Below are 27031 nucleotides of genomic sequence, written 5' to 3'. Positions count from 1 at the left end.
GTCTACACACCGAGTCTACACCGCACACTGGATTAGGTGTGAATGTACATTCTGAATCAGAACCTGCTCATTTATACAATATAGTACGATGATGCCAAAAAGCGTCTTACAGTAAATCTCCTCTCCTTCATTTTGTTTACAAATAGTGGCATGTCAGTTAAGCACAACCACCTCAATATTTAGGGTCAAATTTGGTCTGTTTTTCCACTAACATCTGCTCCCTATGTGGATCGATTTGGATTAAATTTAAACCAGGAGATGCTTGTAATATTCTGGTTTAAACGACACCTCAACTGTCTTCGTGGATTCTCTCAATATTGTGTTCCAGATAGTTTTAGCTGGGTTAGACATATTGCATTGCACAGAGTCTGTGATATCGATCAAATTTGGTTATTTTTTGCAAATTTCTGCTCCATATGTGGATCGATTTGGATGAAACTTTAACCACGTGGTGTTTGTGACATACCGGTTCAAACAAGACGCGACCCTGTTTGTAGGTTCTGCCGAAGTTTGTGTTCCAGATCATTTTAGATTTCAAAATTCAGATAAATTTTCCCGGAACAATAGGGTTTCAGCCTGACAGGCCAGAAACCTAAATATACAATATAAGAAAAAAAAAAGAATCCTCTGTATAAATTATTGTGGCAGTTCGGCCTACCACACGCCACCCAAGTGGCGTTTCAGGGCCCTCCGGCACAGAGACACAGACGACGATGGGTTGTAGACATCAGTTTATTGCAGAGAGGAGGCAAGGTGGAATTAGCTGGGAGCAGATGGAACATGTCATGACAGAGCTCCTATCCTGAGTGTGTGTTTTCAATGGGGTTTTAACCTGCTGCTCCTTACCCCAACCAACGAGCGTCAGGTGTGGCTGCTCCAGCTCTCCCATCCACACACCACAACAATTCATATTTTATTATACACATTTCTGAACTAAATTAATACATTTACATGTACACACACACACACACACACACACACACACACACACACACACACACACACACACACACACACACACACACACACACACACACACACACACACACAGTGTTTCAACATCCCCCGTCTTTGTCAGGTGACTCACATCAATATGCTATGATATAATATAATACATTTTACACATGGGCAGTACGCCCGGATAAATAAACCAAATAAACCACGCGACTTGGAAATACTTATAAGGGCACAGGGGCAGTTTACAGCTGCACGTGAGCCTCACAAGGATAGTTTGGCGAATTGGCGGGCGTGGCAGTAGTAGCATATCAGAAGTTATTGACTTTTTTTCCACATGGGGGATCATAAATGTGTATGAAAACGGTAATACTGAATCAATAAAGGACGCAATGTGTCCCATATTTTTGTGCACACCCTCCTCTAATGCATACACTATGCCTTTACATGCTTGGAATGACACTAGAAAAAAAAACAAAAACCAAAAGAGTTTCACGAGACATAGGGAAGTAGTATTGAATCAGAATTACAGGCAAGTTGTCTGTCACTCCACGTCGTTGCCTTGGTTGCGGAGACTCAGACACCCAGTATTTTAAAAGGTCCGAAAATAGCTTGAGCTCAAATGTGCCTGTAAAGAAAAAGAGGCTGTCCATTAGTAAATTGAATTTGCAATATTGTGTTTCTCCACATTTCCCTCGCTCTCGAACAGGTTCATCTTTATTTCAGTTCCTACATCCAGGAGAGTTGTTCTGATCAGTTTGACAGTAAAAACAAGGAATTTATTTTCACAAAATAATGTATTGTTCAGTCATCCACCATAGTGGTCTCTGGGGTCTACCAGGTCATTTGCTATTTCCCAGTTTATTGATGGGTTCTTTCTGCTTCAAAATATACCAAACTTTATTTTGGCAGACCAATACTGAAAGTATATTAGTATTATAATAGTATTATTATTATTATTATTACATTATTGCATTGCATTATTATTGCATCACATCGACTACCTCTGAGATTGTCACATGAGTCATGGAAATGGAAGAGCTTGTTTTATCCAGAGCAGAGTAGTTTGCTCAGCTGGACATTTATCAATTTCCAGAGTTTACAACTCTATTCATATAGTGTTTGCAAAGTGAAAAACAAAAATAACAAATACCTTTTATAGAAATATATTTATTGATAGAGAATATGATGACATCTTACATTAATAACGTCATTAGTATGACATATGTGACTTATTTACTTTGTTATAAAGGAGCAATAGACACATTATTTTGCTTTTATTCATCATTATGAAGTTGACATTGATTGCACAGTGTAACAGCCATAGAACAATGACACCATCAGCGGATTTTGGATTTGTTTGTACTACGAGCCATAGATAGATAGATACATACATACATACATACATACATACATACATAGACAGATACATACATACATACATACAAGTTTGCCCACTGACAAAGAAATGAACGGTCTATAATTTTAGTGGTAATTTTTGATAGGTTTATTATAACAGTGAGTGACAGAATATGCATTTCATTGCGTGAAATAAGTATTTGATCCCATACCAACCATAAAGAATTCTGGCTCCCACAGATTAGTCCTCTCGCTTTAAGAAAGTACTCCTAATCTCAACTTGTTACCTGTATAAAAGACACCTGTCCACAGAATCAATCAATCAGACTCCAACCTCTCCATCATGGGCAAGACCAAAGAGCTGTCTAAGGACATCAGGGACAAGATTGTAGACCTGCACAGGGCCAGAATGGGCTACAAGACCATTGGCAAGAAGCTGGGTGAGAAGGAGACAACTGTTGGCGTGATTATTCGAAAATGGAAGAAACACAAAATGACCGTCAATCTCAATCGGTCTGGGGCTCCACGCAAGATCTCACCTCGTGGGGTATCAATGATCATGAGAAAGGTGAGGGATCAGCCCAGAACTACACAGGGGGAGCTTGTTAATGATCTCAAGGCAGCTGGGACCACTGTCACCAAGAAAACCATTGTAACACACTACGCCGTAATGGATTAAAATCCTGCAGCGCCCGTAAGGTCTCCCTGCTCAAGAACGGACATGTACAGGCCCGTCTGAAGTTTGCCAATGAACACCTGAATGACTCAGAGAATGCTTGGGAGAAGGTGATGTGGACAGATGAGACCAGAATCAAGATATTTGGTATCAATGCGACTCACCGTGTTTAGAGGAAGAGGAATTCTGACTACGACCCCAAGAACACCATCCCCACCGCCAAGCATGGAGGTGGAAGCATTATGCTTTGGAGGTGTTTCTCTGCTAAGGGGACAGGTCGACTTCACCACATCGAGGGAAAGACGGATGGGGCCATGTAGCGTGAAATCCTGGGTGACAACCTCCTTCTCTCAGTCAGGACACTAAAGATGGGTCATGGATGGGTTTTCCAGCACGACAATGACCCAAAACATACAGCCAAGGCAACTAATGAGTGGCTTAAGAAGGAGCACATTAAGGTCATGGAGTGGCCTAGCCTGTCTCTGGACCTTAATCCTATAGAAAATCTGTGGCAGGAGCTGAAGCTTGGAGTTGACAAGCGACAGCCTCGAAAACCTACTACGAGAAACGTCTGACCTCTGTACTTGCCAACAAGGGTTTCTCCACCAAGTACTAAGTCATGTTTTGATTGGGGATCAAATACTTATTTCACTCAATGAAATGCAAAATAATTTATATATTTTATTTAATGTTATTTTCCGGGTTTTCTTTTTGATATTCTGTCTCTCATTGTTATAATAAACCTACCAAAAATTATAGACCGTTCATTTTTTTGTCAGTGGGAAAACTTAAAAAATCAATGAGGGATCAAATAATTTACCCCACTGTAAACACACACACACACACACACACACACACACACACACACACACACACACACACACACACACACACACACACACACACACACACACACACACACACACACACACACACACACACACACACACACACACACACAGATATTTGGCTTTTGGGTGAAATTTCAGGATGAACCTAAAATGCACTATAACCTTTACAGGTGAACTTAATTTGACTTTCTCTAAACTTTTGAATGAATTCAATTAGAATTGGTATTTAAACAGTCCTCTTCATCATGCTGTTCACATTTTGACATCACGAGACCAAGACGACGCCTAACAATTGACCAACAGTACCTCGCCATTGCGAGGCTTCAAACAGGATGTTCTCAGAGGGAAGTGGCCACTGAGCTTAGAGTGTCACAGAGCGTCATCAGCAGGTTGCAACAGAGATACAGAGACTGGAAGAGTCACAGAAAGGCATAGAAGTGGACGTCCTTGGGCCACATCCCACACTGATGAGCGCTTCATTGTGAACAGTGCCCTGCGGAACCGGATGATGAATGCCACTCAACTCCAGGCACATTTAAGGGAGGTGAGAAGTACCCAAGTGTCACGTCAGACCATTCAAAACCATTGGCGTGGTCTACGTGCTAGACGACATGCAAGGGTACCTGACCACACCACCAGGCACCGCATCATCGTCTTGCATGGGCCAGGGAGCATTTACGCCAGACGAGGGACCAGTGGCCTCAGTGCTGTTCTCTGATGAAAGTCGATTCACGTTGAGCAGAAATGATGGTCGCCAATGATGTTGGAGACGTCAAGGAGAGCGCTATGCATCAGCCACTGTTGTCACCAGACGAGCCTTTGGTGGTGGTGGTGTTACCGTGTGGGCAGGTGTCTAGTCAATACAGAACTGTCCTACACTTTGTGAATGGTACAGTGACAAGCCCATACTACCTGAATAACATCATTAATCCAGTCATTGTGCCCCTGCCTGAACAACACAGGCCTCATTTCATCTTCATGGACGACAATGCTCCAGCTCATCGAGGTCGCATCATTAGGGAACGGCTGCTGGAGACTGGGGTACCTCAAATGGAGTGGCCTGCAATTTCTCCAGAACTGAATCTCATAGAAAACCTATGGGATCAGCTGAGTCGCTGTGTAGAGGCTCGTAACTCTGTGCCCCAGAACCTCAATGACCTGAGGGCCGCCCTTCAAGAAGAGTGGGGTGCCATGCCTCAGCAGACAATAAGTCGACTTGTGAACAGCATAAGACGTGGTTGTCAAGCTGTAATTGATGCTCAAGGGCACATGAAAAGTTATTGAGACATTGACATTTTTTGTTGTGGTATAGCCACCACTGTAGTTGGCTTTTGTTTCAATAAATTGTTTGAGATGAGGAAATCACTATTGCATGCTTCTGCTTAAATGTCGTACTTTCATGATATATCACTGTAGCGTGAACTTTTTACATTTTCCATAAATTTCACCCAAAAGCCAAATATCCCTAACTTTGTGTGTGTGTGTGTGTGTGTGTGTGTGTGTGTATATATATATATATATATATATGTATATATATGTGTGTGTGTGTGTGTGTGTGTGTATATATATATATATATATATATATATATATATATATATATATACACACACACACACACACACACACACACACACATATACATACATACACACACACACAGTATCCTTTAAGAAAGCTACCAGTACCCTGACCTGTGTCCTCTCACCCAAGCAGTCCTTTTAATGTGAGTTCCTGCACGCTTAATTCCCTCAGCTTATTCCTCATCATCTCTATACAAGTCACATCCTTCCTATAATTTAGAACCATGCGCCCCACTTACTCCCCCTTCTTCCTGACGTCCCACACAAGCCGGTTTGATGTCTCCCTAAAAATTCAGCGTTTAGTTCGGTGCGCAACGGCCAAACCGTGTCACCGCAGCTTCCTCTCCCTTGCGACACCCTTTTGACTCCGGTGGTGATGCCTCCCTCTCCCCTCTCTGTCCCGCCTTCTTGGTTTGAGTTTGGAAATGGAGGACGGAGGAGCCATGTACTCCAGGTAAATCATAGACCCTTGCATATAAAAACGACTCGTTGAAATCAGGTTAGGGTTAGAAGGTAGACTATGGTTAAAGCGGTTGAGAACTGCAAACGTTAAAGTGGGTTTTTTTTTTCTCCAGGAAAAACCGCAGCTTCCCCGTTTACATGGATTTGTTTACAGGCCAGTCGTGCCCGTCCCAATATGGCGGTGACGTCGACGTATCGCAACAGCGCGCCGGAGAAGTCAACGCGGCGTCGAGGTGTATATATATATATATACATTTGTCAGTGATTGCAAAAAAACCAAGATTTAACTTAAACGGTGACTATTTCGATTTACCTCTTCGAAGAACGCGTTTCTTTCTTCCCCCTTGTTTCCAAACCGCTGTCGATCATGTACGCGCCGGGCGAAACGTGACGCCGTCCCTTCTCGACGCAGCTCTTCCGGTCGGAGCCAAACTCGCCGCGTGAGTTGAAAAATGCGAACGCCTCTCGGTGTCGCGCCAAAGACCGATTCCCAAAAAGTGATCGCAGCATCTACCTTGTCACCGAAACCGTATTTACGCCTTCAGTTGACGTGGTTTCATTCACGAGGGTTATGTTTTAAAGAGTATGTCCCGCCCATTTTTACCTGTTGAAATGCCTTTAAAGGGCCGAAATCAGTAACAGTCGTTTTCCACTTAACAAAAAAGCGATTGCAGCGCCTACCTTGTGACTGAAAGGTTGTCTATGACTCAAAATTACTTGATTTCACTCTTGATGGTTATATTTGACAGATGATAGTCCACCGGTCCCTTTTACCAGCTGTAATACGTTTAAAGAACCAATTCAACTCATAAAAGGCAGTTGTGCATTTGTCAAACCATAGAAATGCAGTTTTGCACTTGCCAAAAAGTGACTGCAGCTCCTACCTTGTGACTGAAGGGTTGTTTATAGGTCAGAATGGCTTTGTTTCATTCATGGGGGTTATATATTAAAGATTATAACACACCCAGCCCTTTTAACCTGTTGAAATGCCTTGGCCAAAACCAGTAACATGTAGTTTTCCACTCGGCAAAAATTGATTGCAGTTCCTACCTAGTGACTCAATAAAATCATAAAAAATGTGAACATAAAAGTCGTTCTTTCTATTTATTTAATTGCATGGAGGCTGTTTGGTGCTTGTAGCGACCAAGCAGACGGAGGATTTGGACACAGTAATGACATGATTGGTCCGGTGATAAAAGTTGCAGCTCCAGGCTATTAATTCATAATTATATTATTTAATATGAATAACTGATAATAAAAGAAGGGCTTCTATTGCCAGTGGAAACCAGGTGATCAGGTATTGATCACTCAGTAAACAGATCATCGATCTCTCTCAAAGCCGCATAACAATATCCACTAATAAATACATAATGAGAAATAATCTGCTTGGAGATGGATATGGTGCTTCATATCCGCATGTGTAAAGTTAAACAACTATGAATCAACACGTTTTGGAGGGAATTTAACATTCATTTAAGTTTGCATTAAATTATTAATAGTACGCTGAATTTTTATACCTTCATGCATTAGTAAAATGGTTATATATAATAAAAGACATTTAATATTTTAGTTGAATGTATTTTATTGGAGTCTTTGTACATTACCATAGCAACATATCATCACGTTTTGCCGTGGTACCGCCCCCTCGCTTTCCCAGGCAGTTCGCAAAGTGTGCGTTGCCGTGTCGTGCCAAAAAGTGATTGTCCACCAAAAAGTGATTGCCATCCGTTGGATGGGCTATGACTTGTCAAATATGACCCTTATGAATGAAACCAAGTCACTTTTAGTCATAAACAACCTTTCAGTCACAACGTAGGAGCTGTAATCACTTATTGACAAGTGCAGAACTGCATTGTATGAGTTGTATTGGCCCTTTAAACATATTTAAACTGGTAAAAAGGACTGGGTGGGTTATAATCTGTCAAATATAACCATCAAGAGTGAAATCAGGTCATTTGAGGCAGAAACAACCGTTCAGTCACCAGGTAGGAGCTGCAATTACTTTTTGGCAAGTGGAAAATGACATGTTACGGATTTCGGCCCTTTAAAGGCATTTCAACAGGTAAAAAGGACTGGATGGGCTTTAATCTTTAAAATATAACCCTTGTGAATTAAACCAAGTCATTTTGAGACATAAGTAAGGTTTCGGTGACAAAGTAGATGCTGGAATCACTTTTTGGCACGATACCGTCTCCCGTGTTCCTGTTAAACAGTCAGAACTAAGCCCCCTCCTGAGGATGGAGAAGGGAGGCCCGGTATGACTAAGCTCACATGGAACTCTCACAGTGTTGCATTCTCCTCAGTAGGGCTGGGTGATACTGACAAAATCAAATATTGCTCATATCAATAGCAGGTATAGACGCATTAATTGTAAAAGGTAGTACAGTCTACAATGTTCAGAAAATGATAACCGTAATGCTGCCATAAAGACAACATTGAAGTATATCACAATATTGTCTCAGTCCCAGACAGAATGTACCAATAAGCCATCACCCATTCCACCCACCCATACATCACCCATTCCAGGTGATGTGGAGCATTCCACGAAAGGAACTTATTGATACAGTATTGATATTGATTTGACCTGATGTCAGTTTAACCCTTTTCACCCCAACCCTGTCAAGGCTGTCGAAAACAGATTTATTACTCGGTGACGAAAGCAGAAAACCAACTCCATGTCGCAAAATGTGTTAAAATTATAAAACAGGTGTTTTAAATGTCCAGAGAACGACTTGCTTTATTCTGCTTAAACTTAGTGTTGTAGGCCAGCAACAGACAGAAAACAGACTCCTGCTGTCTGGTTCCCTAACGGCCACCTCTGCCAATAATATTGTCAGTAGCAACATATTTAGTGAGAGAGCAGCTTCCTTGTCCACGTGAGCCGCCGCTCTGGATCCTGTCAGTCTCCTAGTTCCGATGGTTATCTATCTATTGCAGAGGTTTAAAGGTTAAATCGGTCTAAATTCGATAGGGCAAATAAAACGTTCTCACACACTTTTCAGACTTTGTCTCGAATATACTGTATACATTTACAAGAAAATATGTCTCCTGAGAAACCGGTCAGACTGGGGAAGATGTCCAGCGTGTTTCCACATGAAACATTGTTGTTGTGACTTTTAGTCAAGCTTAAGTGTGTGTGTGTGTGTGTGTGTGTGTGTGTGTGTGTGTGTGTGTGTGTGTGTGTGTGTGTGTGTGTGTGTGTGTGTGTGTGTGTGTGTGTGTGTGTGTGTGTGTGTGTGTGTTGTATTCCTGGTTTTAATGCGGCAACTTGGACATGAGGGCTGCAGTTTCAATGGGTGATTAATTCCCTCCCCTTTCTTTCCTTCTTTTTTTCTTCTTTTCTTTCTATCCCACTTGGTTTGTTTTTGTCATTCCCCCTATTTTCTTCTCTGCATTACATTTTGGCGGATTAATATTTGCGGTGACAATGTTTCGGCTAAGATCTGCACTTAACAGCATGGTAAGTCCTTTTGTGTGCTTTATCGGCCTTTTGGTTTATATAATTGTTGTTTAAATTCAATTGCTTTTAAAAAGTTTTGGTCCTTCTAGCTATGCATGATATTCTGCCTATAAGGATCCTTTAAGGATACTAGAGGATGTTTCACTTCCTTGAGTGGTGGGAGTCTATAACCCCACAAGAAGGTCTATTAATGAGTCTGTGACGTCATCTTTTTGTAGATCAGTGGTGCGCACTACAGCAGGTTTTCCCTCCAGCCAGAGGAGGACGGTAGGAATTGCACCGAGGTCGAACTCTCTGATGAAGCCCCGGACGACGCAGTTGGGGCTCGGGGGCCCGCCGCCGCCACCGTCATCTGCCAGTCGTGCCCCCAGCGGCAGAGCGGGCGCATCACCTGCTGCCTGGGCATGGGAGCGCTGCTCATCCTCATTGTCGGTGAGCCGCGCTCATCCTCACGACTGGATACGCTGGTTCCGCTTCGTCTCTCTCTCTCTCTCTCTCTCCAGTAAATTCTGTGAAACTGGTTCTACTCATTATGAATTTGGATTTTTGAGGTCCCATTTTGAGTCTACTGTATTCTTATCCATCAAGTATTTGATACTGCACTTACTGTTATACAGGAGAAGTTATTTGGTTTAGAAAGAAATGTGTATCACAGACATCATTAAAAGATTGGGAAACGTACACCAAATACTTTTTGCTCATCAATTGAGCAAAAAATTACTCCTTAAATAAATTGCTTTAGACAGTGTGGAATACATTTTCGAAGTTGAAAATATTACAATTATATGCTGAATAAATATATATTTTTTACATTTTGAAAAAAAGGATGTTGCCTGTCCTGAGGGTGGGGGGAAAAAAAACAAGTAAAAAGATAAACTATAAAAGTTGGAATACAATTATAATTTGTTTTCAGTACTTGGTCGGGCGGTTGTGATACACAAATATTTATATTCCATATGAATATCCCAATTTTCCCAAAAACGGTTCCCAATCAACTGTCATTCTCTACATATGAACAAAATATGGTAAAATTATTATGCCACTTTCGCAAAAACTATTCAAACATTCAGTTATTTTACAAGAACATAATTTACTATAAAATAGAAAGGGAAAGTATGTATGGAGTTAATTAACTTAGAACTAATTACCATGTTGCTTGTCTTCGGGAAAAGCTGATTAAAATTAACATTTTAATACATAATTGTAATGTTTTCAGCCGGACATGAATAAATCTGTTTGCAGCTGTAAAAGTGCAGCCTTGGTATGAACGTTTTGCTCCAAACAAGATTTAAAAAGATTAGGATTTGCTGAACCCACTGAGATCAGTTAGCGCTATAAGAATATCCGGTAAAAGATACTGTAAACTGCTGTCTTTTATTTACTACACAAACATGTTATGCATCATACTTGGCTCTAAATGCAAAATGTTGCCCAGTTGATGACTTTAAAATGGGGGTGGCGGGGTCCTCTAACTCTATTATGTTGTAATTTGCGTTTGTACTGTTTTTGTACCATTTTTAGCTTCTGTGTGTTTATCAATGTAAGGGAACAATGAAGAGGTGAATTTGTTGACGCAGTTTAAATTTCAATACATTGCAACAAAGTTGCCCTTAAAAAAAAAAAAAAGTCTATTTAAATTTGTTAATTTGATCGTTACATCGTTAGTTCTTAATCTTATGATTTTGGAAATGAAGTGGAGAAAAATATTATAATGCATCCTTTTTTTTTTGTGTATGAATTAAAGACCTGAATTAAAGTCCTGACTGTACATTGTTACTTTTCTGAAATCATAACAAATCTATTTAAAAAAATCTTTTTCCCCCCATTCCTGCCAGGCTACCTGATTGGCTACGTGAGCCACCGCAAACCTCTGCAGCAGCCAATGAACTGCACTGCTGAGCAGGAAGCGGGCGAGATGCCGGTGAAGGATCCAGAACCGTCTCTTTACTGGAGTGACATCACCCGCTTACTGGCGCAGAAACTCACCCCCCAGACACTGAATCAGGCTCTGAGGTACCACCAGACGAACAAATAGCAACCCAGAAAGCGCTAGCGGTTTTGTAACCCCCCCCCCAGGTTTCTAGCATTGATTTTGTTGCCACTGTTGCTTTTATGCTGCAACAGGTTTTTCGATCATCACATTTGATAAGACATATAAGAGGTATAGATAAGGAGATGTAATTTTTACTTTGTGCACCGAAAAAGTAGATGCACAAAGTCCATGCCGGATTCAGGACGCATGTGTACCAATGATTCCAAATCATTCTTAATTGGGGCTTCTGTCCACAACTTAGATTTGATTGATCAATATACTCTCGATAGATACGCTACTCACAAAAAGTTAGGGATATTCGGCTTTCGGGTGAAATTTCAGGATGAACCTAAAATGCACTATAACCTTTACAGGTGAACTTAATTTGACCTTCTCTAAACTTTTTAATGCACATATCCAACTGTTCAATGTTTCAGTACTTTTTGCACAACTTGCTGTTCTCTAACAAGGAGCTGAACAGCAAAATTCACAACAGGTGTTTGATCCATGAATCGACCAATACATTTCCTGGTTCAATTAGAATTGGTATTTAAACAGTCCTCTTCATCATGCTGTTCACATTTTGACATCATGAGACCAAGACGACACCTAACAATTGATCTACAGTACCTCGCCATTGTGAGGCTTCAAACAGGATGTTCTCAGAGGGAAGTGGTCACTGAGCTTAGAGTGTCACAGAGTGTCATCAGCAGGTTGCAACGGATAATACAGAGAGACTGGAAGAGTCACAGAAAGGCATAGAAGTGGACGTCCTTTGGCCACATCCCACACTGATGAGCGCTTCATTGTGAACAGTGCCCTGCGGAACCGGATGATGAATGCCACTCAACTCCAGGCACATTTAATGTAGGTGAGAGGCACCGAAGTGTCATGTCAGACCATTCGAAACGGTTTACATCAGTGTGGTCTGTGTGCTAGACGACCTGCAAGGGTTCCTGACCACACCACCAGGTACAGGCATCATCGTCTTGCACGGGCCAGGGAGCATTTACGCTGGACGAGGGACCAGTGGCCTCAGTGCTGTTCTCTGATGAAAGTCGATTCACATTGAGCAGAAATGATGGCCGCCAACGATGTTGGAGATGTCAAGGAGAGCACTATGCATCAGCCACTGTTGTCACCAGACGAGCCTTTGGTGGTGGTGGTGGTGTTACAGTGTGGGCAGGTGTGTCTAGTCAATACAGAACTGCCCTACACTTTGTAAATGGTACAGTGACAAGCCCATACTACCTGAATAACATCATTAATCCAGTCATTGTGCCCCTGCATGAACAACACAGGCCTCATTTCATCTTCATGGACGATAATGCTCCAGCTCATCGAGGTCGCATCATTAGGGAACGGCTGCTGGAGACTGGGGTACCTCAAATGGAGTGGCCTGCACTTTCTCCAGACCTGAACCCCACAGAAAACCTATGGGATCAGCTGAGTCGCCGTGTAGAGGCTCGTAACTCTGTGCCCCAGAACCTCAATGACCTGAGGGCCACCCTTCAAGAAGAGTGGGGTGCCATGCCTCAGCAGACAATAAGTCGACTTGTGAACAGCATGAGACATGGTTGTCAAGCTGCAATTAATGCTCAAGGGCACATGAAAAGTTATTGAGACATTGACATTTTTTGTTGTGGTAAACCCACCGCTGTTGTTGGCTTTTGTTTCAATACATTGTTTGAGATGAGGAAATCACCATTGCATGCTTCTATGTAAATGCCCTACTTTCATGATTTTCCATAAATTTCACCCGAAAGCCAAATATCCCTAACTTTTTGTGAGTAGTGTATATTTGATTAAGAGACTCTAGATAGATATATATGATTGATCAGGAGATGATAGATAGATAGAGAATGTTTGATCAAGATACTCCAGGTGGATAGATATGATTGATCAAGAGACTAGATAAATAAATATGATTGATCAGAAGATAGATAGATAGATAGATAGATAGATAGATAGATAGATAGATAGATAGATATGATTGATTAAGAGATTCTAGGTAGATATATATGTTTGATCAAGATATTCTAGATAGATCTTAATGTATGATCAGGAGACTCTGGATAGATGTATATGATTGATCAGGAGACTCTGGATAGATATGATTGATCAAGAGACTAGATGTATAAATATGATTGATCAGGAGATGATAGATAGATAGCTAGATAGATAGATATGATTGATCAAGAGATTCCAGGTGGATAGATATGATTGATCAAGAGACTAGATAAATAAAGATGATTGATCAGGAGATAATGGATAGATAGATAGATAGATAGATAGATAGATATGTTTGATCAAGAGATTCTACTTTGACACATGTGTTTGATCTAGGAAAGCTTGATAGATATGACTGATTGAGAAATCCTTGACATGGATATGATTGATCGAGAAACCGCAGATGGATGGATTAAGATTAGCAGAGAGACAATGGATTGATCAAAGAGACTATAGATAGATGTGATTAGTTGAGACGATCGAGAGATAGAGCTGATAAGTCGAGAGACTGCCTCACCTCACCGTCACCCCCCCCGCCGTCTCCGCAGTGAGTTGGACCGAGCGGACTGCATGGCGGGGAGTGCTGCCGACATGCACCTCGCTAACAACATCTTCAACCAGTTCAAGAAGCAGCGGATGGATCCCTGGACCGACGCCCACTATGTCCAGCTGCAGACTCAGGACAGGTGATTCCACGCTTGGAGGTGCTGCTCCACGTGGCCTTGAGCAAGAGAACAGGGGTGCGGACTGGGAAATAATTATTTTGATTCAATTATGAATGTAAACAACTCTGCTTTAGAGTGGCTATCTGTAAGATTATTGTTCAATAATTCCATATTTGAACCTTGAAGAATGTGACCGTCGAAGACGAACATCAACCCCCGATGTTTGAAATAATTCTGCCTTCATTCTCCAGGTCTTTGAGGTGCTTGAAAAGTCCTTGAATGAAACGGCATCGTTAAAAATCTTTGATATTCCCCTGGTTTGATAAAGATCACATGAAGCTTTGAAAATTAAAAAAAAAAATAGTATGGCGGGGGAGGGGAGTACCTAAAAGTCCTTGAATTACATTTTGTAATGAACCCTGAAGGGAAATACCACCCGTTTTCAGCATTAAATTGACCAAAACAATCTCCCTGGAGTTGTGGTGGTCCATAGAACCAATTCTTCCACTTTTCTGTACCAGAGAGCGGCAAAATCAGGGGATTTGGGGGGGCTGGGCTGTGACGTACCGTCGATGTCCTCTTATCTCACCCTCAAGAGCCTCATTGAGATAAATGGACAATCTCAGTTCCATGAAAAACAGCATGACTTGATGACCGTGTGACTGTTGAGTGATGGTTAAGTTTTTGTAAAGGTGTCTTAAATCCCGTGTGGGGTGGGCCAAACAATGGCAAGACTTAAACAAAACAAAAAAGATTCAATAATAAATGATTAGAGTGGAGAATAACCTTTTCTTTACCTGCTGATTGGCAGTGAGCGCCCCAACCGTGTACTTTTTGGTACAGAGGAGTTCCAGCCCCGGGGTTATCTGGCGTACAGCGCTACGGGAAGAGTCCAGGTAGGGCTGGGTTTAAAAAATAATAATAATAATAAAATAAAAAAAACAATACTCTTGACAAAATTCAGTTATGTTTAATTTTCTGAATCGATTGAGCTCAATTGCAATAGCTTTCCTTCGAATGTCATGCAACCAATTTACACATAACTCTACACTATGTGTCACCAGAGTCACAGATGTATTCATTTTAAATATTTTGACACTGGTCAAAGCACTTTTATTTTTATTTAAGATAGAATTTTACTGTTTTAAACAATTGTTTTATGTTTTATTATTTAAATAGTTGTTGTTTTGTTCATTTTTTTAACAAAAAGGTCCATACAATATTGCAACTAAAGCAACGTTTAAAGAGGAATTTGAACATTAATTTCCTCTATTAGACGGAATTTGTTTCATTAAATCTTTTTTGTCACGCACGTCAGATGGAACACTGAAAGCTGGCAGCTATTCTCATCATGTATACAATGAAATTGAAATGTGAGATGAATGCTACTCAATACCCAGCTGGGGTGTGTGTGTGTGTGTGTGTGTGTGTGTGTGTGTGTGTGTGTGTGTGTGTGTGTGTGTGTGTGTGTGTGTGTGTGTGTGTGTGTGCGCGTGCGCGTGCGCGTGTGTGTGCGTGCGTGCGTGCAGGGCAAGGTGGTGTATGGCAACTATGGCCGCCAAGAAGACCTGGATGTTCTACAAAGGAAGAGCGTTGAGCTAAAAGGAAGCGTTGCGCTGCTTCGAGCTGGACGCATCAGCTTTGCTCAGCAGGTGTGTGGGTGTGTGTGTGTGTGGGTTATGTTATTTGTTTATTTAATGGAAGACATTCAAGCAATTGTTGTGGGTGAGTTTAACCCTAGAATGAGAGTATGGGTTTATGTCCAGACAAAATTTATCTGGCTTAAAAGGGTTGTTTTTTATTTTTGTTCGTTTTTTTATAACCTGTGCTGTCAGCATGCTGGGCATACAACAAAGAGTATTTGTATGCCGTTGCATCTAGGACAGTGTTAGCCTGCAAGTAGAGTTCAAGTTGCAAGGGGTGTGTGATGTCCAACGCTGAGTGTACATGACTTATCCCCATTGGTACTGGTGTAGAAGGTCTGTATTATGCCGTGGCGCCTCCAGGCAGCGGAAAGAGCCTCGAAGCCCCCTGAACTCCATAGCCTTGTACACACCCTACGGCTGCAGGAAAGCCCTGAGCACCCTGCCCTGCGGCCACAGAAGACCCCCGGGCCCCCAGAGAAGCTCCCCAGAGGAGACCCCGCACCCCAAGGGCACACACATACAACTAACCCCCAGTTGCAGGCACAAGATGAAGGCACAGAACCCAGGCGGCAGGCGCCAGGCATGAACCGCAGGCCCGGATCCCGGCCCCACGGCGACAGACTGACACCCCGCCCGAACCACCTGCCCCACAGGCGAACTGGCAGGACTCCCATGCCCACTCACACCCCGCGTAAGGGCGAGGCCCGCCCCACCGCAGCCGACCAGACGCCCCATCCGGCGCTCACACGGAGTGCCCATACATGTAGCAGAGTGTGCTCAGCACGGGGCACCTGGATGTTTGCCAACAGGCCAATGCAGATATACAGGCCCTCCACCGGGGCGCCCGCCACAGAGAAGCCGTGTAGCAGGAGCAAAAGGCTGCGGGCTGTCCCCCACAATTCTCACGATTTTAGACAATTCTAATATTTTTGGTTGCTGAATAAAGCAAGAAAACAATCATCCGGGACATTTTTGAGGGTTAACGAAGGCGCCATGCAGAATTGTGTTTGGAAAAATGTAAGAAACAGGAGAAAATAGTATTTGGTTCCTGATGACCGCAGATTGTGTAAACGTGGAATGACATCTGTAAGAATTCCCCTTTTGATTTAATTATGGATGGAGAAAATTAAAATAAGTGTATTCACTGTATAGAGATAATAACAATTAACCAATTTCTGTATTTTGGGGTCATCAAATTCTGACATTTACATGCAAAGTTCACATTTGTGCAGGAAGTCAAACATGTTTTGTTTTACATATTTGTTAGGAAGGGCAAAAACAAGTCAACAAGACCTTTAGCACAAAACATCCCACGAACATGCAATAAATGGATCTCACAGTCTGGGAACATTTTCTGCATCTTAGGTGGCCAACGCTGCTGATAGGGGGGCCGTCGCTGTTCTCATCTACCCAGACCGCCAGTTCCACAAGTACAAAAATAATACCAGCCTCTACGGACACGTGAGTCACCTCGTGATGGTTCAAGAACGATCGCTGTTATTCACTTCAATCTGCTAAGAATTCTATAAATGTGTTTGTAACAATAGAAATTCTTCACGTTAAAATGAACTTGCCCCAATCACAGCAGCTCTGCGTATACAGTAAAGCAAGGTATCGGCTGTTTCTTTAAATCCAAAGCGATACTATAGAGCTGAAATGTGGTTTACAGAGGTCTTCCTTGTGTTACAATGTTTTATTTGAGCAATCATGTTAAAATGACTCAGAAAATGGCACAGAATCCCAGGAGCCTCATGCATAATTGAAAAAGGACTATATGCTGTTGCAATGGACCTCCACCCTCTGTTTCTCTGAATTCTGTTTTTTCCACCAGTTTGTTGTCTGAAAATGCATGAAAATACTACAGTATCCATGGGCATCATCGGCTGTTGCTATGGTACTGGTACAAGGTCAAATCAGTCTTGTGAGCTTAGCATGGTTTGGTCTAGTAGTAGGAAACAATGGCATCTGGCAATCTAAATGCCATTAGATTGCCAGATGTGGCCTACAGACCTGTGGTTTGTGACCCCTGGTCTATGGGAAATCTGAATGGAAATCTTACTTTCGGAACTTATTTATTTGTTTGTAAATAAAACAATATTTTATTTATTTATTTATAAATGAATTCGTAATTTTGGTTAATTCATTGCTAAAATGCATGCAACATTTTGTTGCTATATGTCATTATCCCATTAGGTCCTGGTCAGTGTTGATTCTTTGCATATCCCCCTTTCTTGTTTAATATTTATTTTGTTTGTTTCCTGCAGGTCCATCTGGGTTCTGGAGATCCTTACACCCCCGGGTTCCCCTCCTTCTACCAAACCCAGTTCCCCCCATCTAAGTCCTGTGGTCTTCCCTCCATACCGGCCCAGACCATCACCGCCAACATGGCTGCCACTATTCTACAGTAAGGGAATGTCAAGGAAATCAAACCCTCAGAATTCAGATTAAACTCTGACTTTCTTTTTCCTCAGAATTCTCGCTTTGTTTTCAGAATTCTGACTGTTTTCTCAGGATTCTGAGATGAATCTGCAATGTCAAATCATTTTTACGTGGCAATTCTTCATGTGCCCCTAATCCTCTTATATAGTATATCACACTAAAACTTTTAAACAAAACTGTAACGTGAAATAAATATTGGGTCATATCTTCCAGTCATTAACTTTGTTCATTGCGCATAGTAAAATGGTTGATTTCAAGTGATTTGGCCAAGTTATTTCCCACCTCTGAACTCATTACTACTCTACTCTACTCTACTATTGGATTTAAGTGTAATAAACATTTAATTTTTTGTTTTTCAATTCAACTTATGGATGGTATTGTATTGTGTCTCTCTTTGGATCACTGAAATCAACCTCAGACGGGTTTGTGCAGATAAAGGCATAATGAGGAAGGTTTCTGCCAGACAAATTCATGGGATTAAGAGAGCAGCTGCTAAAATGCCATTACAAAGCAGCAAACAGGTATTTGAAGCTGCTGGTACCTCGAACCTCAAGGTGTAGGATTCAAGATTCAAGATTCAAGATTCAAGATTTTTATTTGTCACATACATATACATACTTCCATACATATATGCAGTGAAATGTAATAATAAGCCTCTGGATCCTCCAGAGGCTTGCAGTTGTGCATAAACCTACTATTCGGCCACCCCTCACCGATGCTCATAAGCAGAAACAGTTGCAGTGGGCCCAGAAATACATGAAAACTAATTTTCAAACAAGTCTTGTTTACTGATGAGTGCCGTGCAACCCTGGATGGTCCAGATAGATGGAGTAGTGGGTGGTTGGTGGATGGCCACCATGTCCCAACAAGGCTGCGACGTCAGCAAGGAGGTGGCGGAGTCATTTTTTGGGCCGGAATCATGGGTTAGGGTTAGAGCCGGTAGGCCCCTTTAGGGTCCCTGAAGGTGTTAAAATGACCTCTGCAAAATAGCTTTTGATTTCAGTAAATATGACCTCCTAATGCTGCAAATTCAATAAATGACCATTTTCAGTTCTTTACAACCTATAAAATGTTTTGAAACTCTGTTGTGCATAATAATTTGGAGCAGTGCATTTTGTGTTTGTAATAAAATAAAAAAAAATACTGTTATCATTGGGAGGTTGATGACTTAAATTATAATGACTGTCATTTGCATCGACTATTTAGGAAAATCTGAGAAAAATATCATTTGCACAATAATTTGGAACGCGGTGTATAGACGACATAAAAAGAGGACATAGTGGATATAAAGGACAAAAAAAAAAATTTTTTGTTGATTTACGTTACTTTAGATGGACTCATTCACTATCCTTCCTTCTCTAGGAAGATCGGCGGCCCTGAGGCGGAGGCAGACAGCGGCTTCATAGGAGGCATAGCCTCCGTCTCTTACCGACTGGGTGGCAGCTTCAACATTACAGTGGAGGTCAACAACGTTCTGGTCAACAGGGAGATCCACAACGTCTTTGGCATCATCAGGGGATTCACCGATCCCGGTAGGAGGGACGGATGTCCAACAGCCCCTGCTGCATAAAGACTGCTTCACAGATATGTGGCATTTACATACGCATGTTTTCTGCCTATAGAGGCTGGATCTGACATTTTGTACTCCACAGTTTTCCAATCATTGCACAAATTTGAATGACAAAATTGGCCAAATTTCCTTGGAAAAGTTGCACTCAATTCGCAAACATTAAATTTGTGCAACAATATTAATTTTAGAATTAATTTAATGCCATAAAATACCAGATATATTTATACAATTTAAAGTGGAAATCCATAAGTTGTCCCACAATTCCATTTGGAACTGCAACAGTATTTTTCAGCATCCGGGCTTACCAAAAACAATTTTTTCAAAGATTTGCCTTCTTCTAACATATTAATTTCTTTTTTTTCTTGGCCACTTGGTGTCGTGGATATTTTTTCAACCGAGGGTGCAATGTTCTTTTTTGTGACAGTTTATTGACCACAAATAGTCACGCTGCTTCTTCAAATTCACCCAAATTCACTTTCATTCCCTGCACAAGCAGTTTGAATTTGAATCCGCCTTTCCCACCTTGTTGTTGGGAAAGGCGGATTATGTGGAAAATTATTTCTTTAAGAGCCTGATAATTTTTTTCCCAGTTGCACAGAGCCGCTTCTGCTCTGTTTAAAGTTATTTTATGGATGAATGGTTTGTTTTGTTTTTTTATTTTGTGAATATGTGAATAATTAATGGTTGTGTTCATGTTTTCTATTGCTGCATTTTCTGCATGTTCTGCCACTTAGCTAAGAGGAAGAGGAAACGGACAATGGATTTCTTTTGCTGACTTAAATGCACACATCCCAGAGTTGTTCCAAGTGTTTTTTTCTCCTGACATTTTGCTGAACAAAATCTCCGCCCTCATGGGAATGCTTCCATTGAAAAGCATGGAATCCGTTCACATAATGTTTTCAGAAAATGATTTGAAACATTTGTGTTCTGTGTGAAATGGCTTTAAACCTGCAGAATGAATCACTGGGTTTTTGATTTATGATCATCATGAATCATACACAATATCTGAATTTGTGACAATATATGCTTTTATAATCAAAATCCTATGTTTGAGCCTCGAGGTTTAACACAGTGAACTGTACGTTAATGCAAATAACAGTATATCAGAACAAAAACTCTTTAGTTCTTCTCAAAAACGCTCTCAATTAAAACACCTGTAAGTATTTCCGACCTTTTTTATTGTGTGTGCTCAGATCAATTCCTCATTCTGGGAGCACAGAGGGACTCCTGGGGTCGTGGGTATGCCAGCGCCACCATGGGCACGGCCATCCTGACAGAGCTGTCCAGGGTGGTGCACGAGCTGGTGGAGAGAGGTGAAACAACGTGTGTGTGTGTGTGTGTGTGTGTGTGTGTGTGTGTGTGTGTGTGTGTGTGTGTGTGTGTGTGTGTGTGTGTGTGTGTGTGTGTGTGTGTCTGTGTGTGTGTGTGTGTGTGTGTGTGATTTTATAAAATCTCCATCTAGCTGCCCTTCGGAGATCAACATGGTAGATTGGCTTTGCTATTGGCGGACTTTTTGTGTGACACAAATTGTCACCAAAATTTTACTTTACCTGAAACTGTTTGAATTAATAGGAAATAAACTGGTTAAAGGGTTTAAGACAGTAAGCAGTTGAAAATTGTTTTATTAAAAATTACCAATACAAATAAATAAAATTATAAATATGTTACCAATAAAAAACTTTTAAAGATTAAAGTAGAGAGTAGATAGATTAAAATAGAGAAAAAATATTCTATTAATTCTTCAGGGGACCCTTTGACTTTCCCTCTTATACAGTATATTTATTCAAGTTAATTATATACTGTAATTGAAACACCTTGTAACTACAGAGCAGCAGCGCCAACACCAGGAATATAGCCAAAACTGAAACACCCTCAACTAGTCATATACGTTATTTATTTAATATATTGTTAATATATCATATTTGTATCAAATGTGTTTTCAGATGGATTCAAACCTAGGAGGTCCTTGGTGTTTGCCAGCTGGAGCGCGGGGGAGTATGGAAGTGTCGGTGCCACAGAGTGGCTGGAGGTAAGCACTTTGATTTCTGTAACTGCATTTGTGCAATAATTCCCTAAACCCTAAACGTATTTGGTACCTGTTCCCCCGTTCAGGGTAACATTGCTTCCCTGGACAGGCGAGCGTTCTCGTACATCAGCCTGGACCAAGCGGTCATGGGTCAGTGCAATGACACATGGGTCGGGGTCCTGGTTGATCTTGACTCTGGATGCTTTTGGCTGAACGTGTCTTCACTTTACCAACAGGTAAAGGGGGTTTCGTGGCCTCAGCCAGCCCCCTGCTGCACAGTCTGATCGAGAGAACCCTAAAAGAGGTAAACAAAACCATTGTGTAATAGCTGGAACGGGTTAAACTCCACTTTATTACAGTACCACATTCTCAGGTTCTCCAAGAAAAAGGAAAAAAAACATGGTTTGCATTTGACTGTTTTGTTATGTACTCTCCATTAGAGGTAGTTGATATTGATAAAATGATGATCCAGCTTCTGCTTTGCAGGTAAGAGGTCCACCTGGTCCTTGTCCCCTCAGCAGCCTTGTGGGATCAACAGACTGGTGAGACAATTCCAGCCTTACCTTGTATACAGTAGCATGGGTCATATGAGCGAATTAAGCTGGTACACAGTATATGCATATGTGTTTATAGCATCCACAAGTCAACGATTCTGTTGTTTGTAGAATAAGACGGATTCCTTGTGTAGAGAGAAAGATACAGGCACTGAATTTTTTCCAAAAGAGTAGAGGCTTAATAATACCACTAGTCACTTAAATACAGCAGGCTTATTATAAGCTTAGGATACTCAATAATGTAAAGTTAAACAGTAAGGAAAAGTCTAGAAATACTGAAAAAATAACTTACTGAACATTCTGTTACACTGAACCAAACAACCTCTGCAGATCTGCTCGAGTCTAGATCACGTTACACTTTCAGCCACGGGACGGATGATGCAAGACATATGCATATAACTATATCTCCATCCAGGCAAAGGCCCATGCCAATGGATGACCCCGCTTATCCATTCCTGGCCTTCTCTGGAATCCCCTCTGTCTCCTTCCACTACATCTCCAGAAATGTGAGCCTTGGTTCATTTTTTAATACAAATGCACATGTATATTGATTCCTATGGAGAAAAAGGATTAGGTCACAAATTCTCTATCAATTAATCTGTTTTTATATAAATTAATCATATGTATTCATACATACATACATTCATTTTAAAATCTCATTCATTGAAAATAGTAAGTCTCCATTTGAACAAACTACTTGCTGTTGTTCTGGAGAAGACCGAGCTTTCTCATTTTACCATATTTTTTTATGCAAAATCTAGACAGATATAGAATATTGTATTCTATATGGTTTCCACTGGCTTTTTCCACAATTATGGCCAAAATTTCTGTAATTTCCACGCAATGATATGAAAAAAAAAAAAAAAATGTTGTTCAGATATGATCTGGTTTTTAAATATCTCAAGGTGTCATTTTTCGTCGCTTACTCTTTAAGGTCGAGGCATACCAGTACCGAGGTACCAGCCTGGACGTTATGGATCATCTGGGCTACGAAACCAATCAGTGCACCAGCCAAATCGGTGTGCTGGCAGCGCAATTTGCGGGCCATATGGCGCTACGGCTGGCGCATGACCACCTGCTTCCCCTGGATGTGAATCAGTATGGCAGCACCCTCACCAAGGCTGTGGTCCAGCTCAGCGGGCACATCAGCCAGCTCTCACAGGTAGCACACATACATATACTGGACATGCACACACACGTTTCTTTCTTCATACATGCAGCCCTGGGTAAGTTGTGTCACACAGCGGTTGACCAAATGGTTAAGATTAACAAAACACCCGTAATGTGATGATAAATAATTAAAAAAATACATTTAAATATTTATAATAATCAAAATATTAAAACATTTCATTGTCAATATGGATAACTCGATTTTTATATTGTGTCATCTCCTTGATATATTTTAATTTTTTTTATGGTGATCTTTGTATGTGCCGTTTACAGCGAAATGGCATATACCATATACAGCATATACCTGAGCAGCGAGTCATCCATTTTTTTCTCCTGCAGTCCGGTGAGCTAAAAGAAGTGAGTGCCAAGTGGCTGCACCATGCACGCGGTTCCTTCATGCGGGCTGCCAACGACCTCAGCAACACTATTGCCAACACGGATATGAGCGATGCTCAAGCCTGCCGTGTCCTCAACGACAGGATCATGATGGTGAGATGTCAGTGATCTTTGTGCGCTTTGGTTCATTGCAGTACAATAATAATGGGAATCTTATTTGGCATTATTTTATTAGTTCGGTCAGGACAACTTCGTCAAACAAAACTTTAATTTCAATTTGCAGATAGATCTATTTCGTGGTATGGCTCGTGGTAAGGCTGGGACCTTCCTGCCCTTCGAGGATAAGTGAAAAGCCTAAGGCAGGGAGAGCAGCAGCAAAGACGCCCCATGGGGTGCAGAACAGAGCAGGCATCAATGGCAACAGAAATTTAATTGGTCAGACACAGCATGAAAAGGACCTGGGGTGTAGACTGGCTACAAGCGAATTGCAGAGGAAGCTGCAAGGGTAGGGAGGCTAAAGTAGCTTAAATAAGGTGCCCGATATGAGATTTGCCAATTGGATACATAGATGGGAATCAGCTGATCCATGAGCTAATGTGGATCAGCTGATGTGGACTAGCATGACTTAAACTTCTTTGTGGTCTGCCTGAACTAATTTCAGCTAAATGTTTTGTAAAAGTTAACTACGCACTGTTTTCATATCACAAAACTTTTTTTATCCAAAATAAACTGTAATCCTTCTGGGCACATCCTTCTGGTTGGTAACTACAAATCTGAGCACAAACGCACTGATACATACACCTATACTATAGCTTTAGCAACAGCACCACTGACTTCACTGGCTAAGCCACTTCCTGGTGAGCAGTCATTTCGAAAACCCTCCTGTCATTCTCCCTCCCTCCAGGTCGAGCACAGCCTGCTGTCTCCGTATGTAGCCCCCCAGAAGACTCCTTTTCGCCACTTGCTGTTGGGTTGCGGCCCGCACACCCTGCCATCGCTCGCGGTCAACACTGACCCAGAGCAGCTCCGAACCTGGCTGGCCCTATCCACCTGGACCCTGCAGGGCTCCGCCAACGCCATGGCGGGGGAGATCTGGAATGTTGACAACCAGATCTAGGGGAGGAGGGTATGGAGATGCTTGTATGTGAGGGGAGTCCGACAGACAATATAGGAAACTGATTTTGGCCCTTCCTGGTGAATTTTAAATGTGATTGTGTATGTGCCTTCTTCTTGGTTCTGGTGAAAACCGACATCAGCTCCTCTAAATGTTTACCCATAAGGCATTCATTGCTCAAAAATAAACAAGGACATTAGTAACACTGCCAATACAGTGTACCAGTCGGTAACCCACTGAATTACCCTCTCATGTGTTGCAGCAACCCATATTTTATTCAGGAAAACTCATCTCAAATGCCAAACTCTGCTTTCTCCATCTGACATGCTGCTGTTTGTTGATGGCACCACATCTGCTCTGGTGCAGCTTCATGGCTAGGTCCCAGTCGAAGCAGCCCCACTGCACATCGCAGTGAGCCCCCAGGTGCCGGCGCACCAGAGCATCCTGACTTGGTGATAAATCCCTATCCAACTCATCACGGTCCTTAAACATGAGCTGCGCAGCGTCCAGGCTGCAGTGCGTTACTGTCTCCAAGCCGTCTCTGACGAGTGGAAGAGTGGAAGCGCTGCATGACTCAATCTCCTCTCTCTGACTGTTCTCAAACACCTCAAGGAAAACCAAATTTTTCCCTGGTCTTGGGCTTGGTCAGTGCCAGGTGGCACAGCAGAGGTTGTCTGGCTCAATGCTCATAGATGGAAATGGTCTGTGTCTTTTTAACCAGCTATGGTCTTCAGGATGTCGGAGATCTCCACTACTTACCTGAAGGATATACTTCTCTCCCTACCGACTCTCAAGGCCTTGGTCGTGGAGATTGCGCGAAAGGCTGAAGTTGATGCTTCCTGTCCTTCCACTCATACTACTAAACCGAGCACTGATTGTGTTCAAACATGCACTCCTAGGGTATAAAACAGATAACTGGATATTTAAGTAATATAAAAATGTTTGAAAGAATTGGATTTATTTTAAAACCATGCAGGGGGACCAAGTGTCTGGATAGTGTAGAAAAACACTTTTGGAATGGAAAATACTTTTGTAATGGAAAACAGTAAGATTCACCTTGATTTGCTTGTGACAATGTTTTATTGGCATCTCTCAACCGTTTATTAATTATGACACATTGCACTTGTGCTTTCTTTATGTAACCAATGCGACCCTTTTGAGTTGTGCCTGTACCTTGTTGTTCACCAGCTCCTCACATAACTGGGAAGCTTGCGAAGGCCATGAGATGCACCTGTGTTCCTGTGAGGGTTTTGTGCGTAGCTTCTATATAAACAAGATGTACATTTTGCCAACAGTGCTTTTCGTAAAGGAGGAACACTGGCTATATGGCCAATATTCCTACCAGAATGTTTTTAACACTTTCCGCAGGCTGCCTTGTTTTATGCTGTAATATCTCAATGAAAAACATTAAATAAATAACTTTGTATTATTGTATTCAGACCGTCTATTTCCACAACACATCAGTCAACAATTATTTAGAGGGCATAGAACATGCACATCGGTTTGAATTCAATGCAATATCTTCCTTATTGCTAGTGTATTTCTGCAGAGCTTTTCGGTCGCCTTCACTGGTCCTCCATTTTTTCCAGCTCCCACAGTAGCTCACAGTCAAGAGTTAAAATCTAATTTTTGCACGAGAAAAGAATCGTCCAATATCGGCCTGGAGTACTGATTTAAGGAAGTAATGAAGGTTGCGGTTTTTCCGCTGAAAACTAGTCTTAAGTCTTAATGCATGAATTCAAGATTGGTTCATTGAGCACTCCCAAGCCTAAAGGATCAACGCCACAATCGATTTGCTAATCTCTGGTTATGGCCTTGAGCTATAGACAACTTTTTGAATGTTACTTACTTTTGCCCAATTAGCTCATTTGATTTAGTCATATTCCATCATATTCCATTTATTTTCCCCAATTTTGTACTGTAATTTTTGCAGCAGATAATTAAATAGGATTTTTAACATTTGATTTTGTAAACATTTTCTACTTTGTTCTTGGTATATACTATACAGAGACCACCATTTTTTTAAATTAATAACTTTTAAAATATTGAGCTGCACTCCAAAAAATGAGCTGCTAGATGTCTACAGCAAATTCAATTCATGATAACCAACCAGTAAGAATTATGAT

The 27031-nt window shown here is 41.5% G+C and overlaps 1 protein-coding gene across 2 annotated transcripts; it reads left to right on the top strand.

The window, feature by feature from the left end:
* Positions 1–5844: 5844 nt before the first annotated feature.
* tfr1b (transferrin receptor 1b) lies at positions 5845–26339 on the top strand. 2 transcript variants are annotated; one of them, XM_080020626.1, is made up of 20 exons: positions 5845–5875; positions 9325–9343; positions 9562–9775; positions 11179–11356; positions 13934–14071; positions 14862–14946; positions 15580–15702; positions 17062–17157; positions 17961–18100; positions 19498–19667; positions 20899–21018; positions 21649–21734; positions 21818–21881; positions 21968–22035; positions 22218–22273; positions 22701–22791; positions 23220–23447; positions 23795–23944; positions 24696–24917; positions 25272–26339. In XM_080020626.1, the coding sequence occupies exons 1-19, from the start codon at positions 5847–5849 to the stop codon at positions 24906–24908; spliced, it is 2268 nt and encodes a 755-aa protein (XP_079876752.1). In that variant the 5' UTR covers positions 5845–5846; the 3' UTR covers positions 24909–24917; positions 25272–26339. The 2 variants fall into 2 exon arrangements, with proteins under 2 accessions (XP_079876752.1, XP_079876751.1); XM_080020625.1 differs by having other exon boundaries at positions 24696–26339.
* Positions 26340–27031: the final 692 nt, after the last annotated feature.

The sequence above is a fragment of the Zeus faber genome (genome assembly GCF_960531495.2).
Source record: "Zeus faber genome assembly, chromosome: 19".
NCBI lineage: Eukaryota > Metazoa > Chordata > Actinopteri > Zeiformes > Zeidae > Zeus > Zeus faber.
The sequence above is the reverse complement of the archived record's forward strand: the minus strand, read 5'-3'. Positions and strand labels throughout refer to the sequence as shown.